A 6229-nucleotide genomic window follows, 5' to 3' on the forward strand; every position below is an offset into this window, starting at 1 on the left:
CCCGCGGGGTGTCCGGAGACGTGTCCCGGCTGCCCCCAGCCCTCCGCGCCCGCTGGCCCTTTCCCTCACGCTGCGCGGGGGCCAGTCGGGTCCTTCACATTTATTTTTCTCCCCCAGTGCTGTTTCTTCCCCCAGACTTACTGGTTTAGTTCTAGGTACTGCTAGATTTTTGACAGCTAGTTCTTGATACTGGGAGGTGGTTGTACAGTAGCAGGTCGACAGCGTTAACTAACAGTATTTTTTTTGCATGTGGCATTAAATATTAAAGCCAAACTGTGAAATGAAGATTAAACACAAAAGCAATCACTTTATCCAAGGCTTTATAGCTTTTTATGCATGCTACATCATTTCTTGAAAGAATCGATGTCATTCTGGGTTAAGTAATTTAGTTTGTGGTATGTTAGAAGTCTCCACAGGGAATCGCTTCTGGGACCTGTACAGAAACACTCCAATGAAGCTGACTACCTTCAAGTGCCTTTATGGTAATTAAAGGGCAGGATGGAAGATGGGGGGAGAGACCCCAGCCCAGAGAAGCTCAATAGACTTATTCCACAGACCACATGGAGTTTTCTTACCAAATATTTTTTCCTGTTTATGCTATGAAGCAGGTCAAGTACCTCTCACGTCCTTTTTAGCTATCTTGCTTTCAAATGTCAGCCAGAATCAGTGAACTAAGGAGTTTGTTTGGGGCTGGGAAACGCTGAAACATTAACTTCAAGAACTTTCTAGTGCTCCTTCTGCAAATCAATATGCTGAAGTTTCTGTGATCTTTCCTAGGAAAGGTTTTTGCTGATGTTTTGATGAGCAATGGCACTGCACTGAGTCATTGGCATTAATGAAAAAAAAGCCATGTGGGGATTTCATCAGGGACCTACCAAAAGATTTGTCTCAATCTTGGAGACGCAAGCAGGAGCTGCATGAATTTGTTGTGTATTTCTCATAGTTTTTTCGTGATCTTCATCAGCTCTCAGCACTTCTGCAAAATCAGATAATCTGATTGTAATAGGCTGGGCAGATTTGGTTCAGGAGGGGGAAGCAGACCCTGGGCTTTGCTTTACTTTGTGAGTCTGTAGTTTAGTTTTCTGCACGGGCGGGGAAAGGATTTCCATCTCAGTGTGTGCTCTGACTTTGTTTCTGCTGTGAAACCCTGCAGCTGCACCGTCTGCTGTGTCCCCGCAAGCCCAGTGGGTGAGTGCCCTGCTGCCCAGCAGTGTTGGCAGTGCTAGAGCGATGGCTTCACCCCTCCTGAGCACACATGGAGAGGAAGGCAGAGGTGTTGGCCAGCCAACTCCAGCTGGCAAGTGGCCCCGGGGGAGCTCTTGCCAGCTGGCATGGGCTAGCGCTGCCAGCACCAGCGTAAAGTGGGGCATGCTGGCTCCCCATGGGCTTCCTCTATCAGCTCTGTCAGAGCAGCTGCCTCAACATATTATTTCAGGCTCTGGGATGGATTGGGTACTCATTTTGTTCCTTTGGTCAGGTTAATATGACACATGTCCAATATAATTTGCTTTTTCTGACATTGTTATGATAGCCTAATGCTTCCTCTTTGTCTGTGTGTGTCAGCTTTCATCATTAACCAAGCACTCGCTTGATCTATCTGTGTATCTCCTTGGAGAGATGGGAGCTTTGCAATGACAGGGCAAAGGCTGTCAGCACAACCTGACTTTGTATTCCTGCAGCACTGAGAGATGCCACCCAAAGTTGGCATCTCCGACAGCAAAAGGTGTTCAGAAGTTTGTCTCTTTTGTGCTTTATCACATCAGCTGAGTGTAACTCTCAGATGTGCTGTGGCAGTGTCATTAAAAGGACAAAATCAGATGTTTGCCCTTGTGTGTGCCATGATTTCTCCTGGGTTGGAGGACCAGAGGAGCCTTGTCAAGAAGACGCGATGAAGCGGGTCATTCCCCTCATCTAAGTGGTGACTGTGAGCAGCTCATGCCATAAGACCGGTGTCTCCAAACCCTGTGGGACTGGGAGAATGTCCTTTTAGTGGATAACACTTTAGTTCTTTAGTCGAAGAGACTTTGCTGTCAGTCTCTTACCCCCACGTGCACATACATCCTTATCCTCCCCGCTCACGGAGGATGTGGGCAGGTTAGACCGCAGCAGCGTCAGCACTGTGCAGTGTGGTCGTTATTTGCATACTAGGTTAGTAAATAAAGTAACCTAAAGCCTGGCTCAGTCACCACTCAGTGTAGAAGATGGGGGAGAGGGTTGGCTCTGTATAGCACCATCTCCCCCACACACCACCTGTTTTTCTGGGGAAATGGTTGGGTAGGATGTAGTGCTATTTTAGGGGAATCCCTTCTCTGCTATCCTTGTGTGGGTTCCCTTCTCTGATCGCAGTTGTATGTGCAGAGAAGAGACAGGGGCTGGAGAAGCACATTCCTACGTGTGTGTTTGAGGGAGCAAAAATAAAGGACAGTAGAAATGTCAAAAGAGTAGTTACTGTATTGTGTTCAGTTATTACACACAGTCAGTGCTCAAGGGGATGTCTGCTTCCTTTGCAGTCGCAGAAAAGAAGAAAGGTTTTGCCACTTTTAATAGCGCGAGGCTACATGCTCCTGTCTGCTTTGCAGGAAACTTCCTTGGGGCAGTGTTAGTTTTCCTGATGCTGTAAGGTGAACTGACTCCCTGCATCTCCATAATCTGCTTTGTGTTCACCTGTTACAGAAGATCTCTTCCTGTCCCACGCCTCTGTATTGCAGAGAGGGTGAAAGGTGTTTTTACGACTATCCTGACTTGTGTAAGAACTTAAGAACTGCACCCCAAGCTGTACATTTGTGTACTGTGGTTATACACCACTTGGTACGTCTGTGAAGCTGTGATACAATAAGCCTTCCTTCTACGTACTCATGTGTGGCTGGCAGACTTGCTTAACTTCACTTCTGCAAGTCTCAAGGTGGATGAGAATTGACACGGTTTGGTAATAGCGCACAGCAGCCAAGCTCATTAAAGAGCTGGAGACATATTGCAGCAGTGATGGCAAAATAAAGCAGTGTGGAGGTTCCATCTGCAGCAGCTTCTTTCCAAAAGCAAATGCCTCAGACCAGGTGTAGTAGCTGGTGCAAGGAGACATTAATTACCCTGTGTGTCCTCAGGACAGGAGACATGATTTGTGCTGCTTCCTTCTGGAGCAGTGTTTTCCACTGCAATTTGATATTTTTTGCTCGTTTCTTGGGGTGGGTGTCTATTTACATTTTCCTGTCTGGCTCTGCCCTTCCCTTCAGGAGCCACCTCCTATCCAAGTGAGACAGGATTTCTCTAGTAGGAGTGGGACAGTAGTTGCTTTAAAGCTTTGAAGAATGGTCTCCTGTTGGGGAGGTGGTGGCTCCCAGAGCCTCTTGGAGAAGCCAAAAGAGTTTTTGGGGTGCCAGCAGGCCTTGTTTGTTTCCTATTCTTTTAGCGCCAAACAGGTGTGTCTACATGAAGACCCGACTTGAAGTAAAGCCCTGTTCTAGAATTTGAGTGTTGCTTTCTGTCTTCTGGTGTATATTCTTTTTGTGCTAAAAGGGTCAATGTACCTCTTCTCTCATGCTGGGTTGAAGGTCTACGTTGCTTTTCCATACTGAAGAACAGATGTAATGCAAAACGTCCGGTTTACTGACCTGCCAACCCAAAACTCAAGCCATCTCATCAGACCAATTTGACTGAGGACTCTTGTCAGTGATGCTTGTTGCTAGGATTAATGCGGCTGTAATAATTTGTTTTTCTTCTAGGTGTCAGTGCAGTTCCAGTGGAAAAAGACCATATTGAAGAAATGGTGAGTTGCTGTATGTCAGTTCAAATTTCAGAAAATATCAGTCACATGCTCTCCATGTTTTGTCTTTAAACTCTCAGGGTACTGCTTTTTTTTCCTAAGGGTAAACTCTTAAGAGATCATCGGTGATGTAGAACTCGGAGCCCCTTTAGCTGTCAGAAGATACCCACGTGCACTTCGGTGCATTTGATGAAAATGGAAGCTGGCTTCTTGTGTCAGTGTGGTACTTTTGAAACTCTAGGTTTTACAGCTGTCTGGAAAATGATCTGAAATATTATTTGATAGTACATGTTATTGGAGTGTAAAAATTGAGATGTCAAATTTGAAGAAAGATAGATCCATAGTTAGACACTACGTAATGGACTTTCTAATGCAGTCCTCACATCTGCTGCTTCAGAAAGAGGTTCTTAACCTGTTTGATTAAATAAATGCCATTAGCTGCTGTCAGCACCTGTAATCTGACATCAGACCCTCTCCACTGGTTGATAGTGTGACCATTTAGTAATAACTAAAAAGAGTTAAAAGACAAACAGCCATATAAATGTTTTATTGTCTTCTCCCATTCAGCCACCCAGATTGTCAGCCTGAGACTCTCATACCCCTGACGATCTGAGCACTCAGTTGTGTAACTTTCCTGCATCAGTCAATTTCCTCTGCTTCCAGAAGACTATCCAGTTGAATGTTAAGTGCTGAAAGAGGCAGAGCTTACAGCACACACACATGAAAAAATGTAGAGCATGTCACTTCTAGAGGGTATAAAGGTGTTTCTGGTTTATTGGCAGTCTAAGCCATAGTTCTGGTAACACTTTTGCAGCATCCTCATTGGGGCAGATCCTGCAGGCTGATCCGCATCATTTGAACGTGTGTTGTGTTGATTTATTTTTGTAGGGTGCTGTTACCACATGTTGTTGACTCTCCTTTCTACTGAATAGGGTATTTAATATTTTAAAATGTACAAAAGGAACCTGTTACCTATGCAAACAAAAGGGGAGATAAAAAGAGCTAATGACTGTCCTCTTCTTACTGGTATGGGAGCGAGGAGCAAAGCACTTGTTGCCCAAGTGCACCGGAAGTTGTGGTAGAGCTACTCAAAACTCATGAATATCAGCCTGAACTCTAATCCTCAACTAGCTTTCCTTGCTATCTGGGTCAGAAGTAGGATTTCCATTTTCGCTATGAGAATTTTTTCTCCTATTCTTCTAGGTGACACGGTGCATAGTGGAAGTTCTGTCCAATGCTCTCTCTAAGCCAAACGCACCACCGATTAATCCTGAATGCAAAGAAATCCTGAAGAAGAGTAAGTACAATGTTGCCTGAACTTGTGAAAGGAGTTTGGTAGATGGACTCTCTTCATGTGTTGAAGCTGGTGAACTGGTACTTCAGCCTGTGCGAGTCTGGTGCCTCCAAATTTTAGTGTCACTATTCCTGTTTCCCTCAGTTTAGTTTGGCTTGCTCAAAGAGCAAACAGCCTGACCCGGTAACTGTCAGGGATTTTTGGCTGGTTCTACTTAAGCTGCCTGGAAAGTCTGAGAGAACTGGAGAAGCTCTTTAGGTAGCCTGAGAGGTCAACAAAGGTGACCGGGTTTGGACCATATGCTGAAATGCATCCCAGAGGGTAGGAGCTGGCTTCAAATAAATCAACAAGGTTCCTGTGCCTGGTGGCAACTGAATCCACACGCAGCTCGGGAGAGGGGAGTCTTTTGGTCAGCCCAGAAATGATTAAGTGTGTGGTACTGATTCCAGAGGTCTGGAGACGTGTGCTGAAAGCTCCCTGTGGGACTGAGTGCTCATTTCAGATGAGCGCCCTCCTACAGCATGGTGCTTAGCTGCCTCGACGTTGAGGTGTAAGCCTGTTTGCATGTTTGATTACTGTCTGGAGTGAAGTGTGGTTAAGTTTGACACTGTGCCAAACAGCACGATGCACATCTTTCTTTTTTGTCCAGTTATGTTTATTTGATTACAGAACAATAAAAAGGCTCTTGAACTTACCTGCCAGCAAGAAACAATAATGAAACCCATCTGTCTCCTGCCTGCTTACAGAGGGAATAATGGCCTTAGTACAGTCATCAGAAGAGAGTGGGTTTTAGGCTTTGAGAATACATGTATTTGTATCTAACTCAGCCCCAAATTTATAGGAGATGCTGAATGCCATCAGGCATCAAGCTTTGTTTATGACATTGTTAGTTTCAGAAAAAAACCTGTATATTTGCCATGTTTTGGAAAAAGAAAAAACACTTACTAGAAGGAGAGGGTAAGGACCATGTTTTTGCCATTAGACGGATCTCCTCCAAGAATATCAGATAATGAGAAGCTTTTCAGAAATAATGAGCTATTTCTAAATCTGCACAGCTGTTGTCTGAAAACTCTTAGGATTTGTGATCTATTTCTGATGTTACTCAGACACAAGCAGAAATATCTTCATAGAAATATACTGTCACCATTGTGGTCAGTTCATTTCAGTTTCAGTTA

General features: G+C 44.7%; 1 protein-coding gene across 1 annotated transcript in view; it reads left to right on the top strand.

The window, feature by feature from the left end:
- Positions 1-3719: 3719 nt before the first annotated feature.
- The window catches only part of CHGB (chromogranin B (secretogranin 1)), a gene marked incomplete at its 5' end in the record, with an annotated part of 6446 nt that continues 3936 nt past the window's right edge, over positions 3720-6229 (top strand). Inside the window, 2 exons of the mRNA XM_010079331.1 lie at positions 3720-3763; positions 4964-5057. Of these exons, the coding sequence (XP_010077633.1) occupies positions 3720-3763; positions 4964-5057 (138 nt within the window). The remainder of the gene's footprint in view (positions 3764-4963; positions 5058-6229) is intronic.

Source organism: Pterocles gutturalis, unplaced genomic scaffold (assembly GCF_000699245.1).
Source record: "Pterocles gutturalis isolate BGI_N339 unplaced genomic scaffold, ASM69924v1 scaffold52973, whole genome shotgun sequence".
Taxonomy (NCBI): Eukaryota; Metazoa; Chordata; class Aves; order Pterocliformes; family Pteroclidae; genus Pterocles; species Pterocles gutturalis.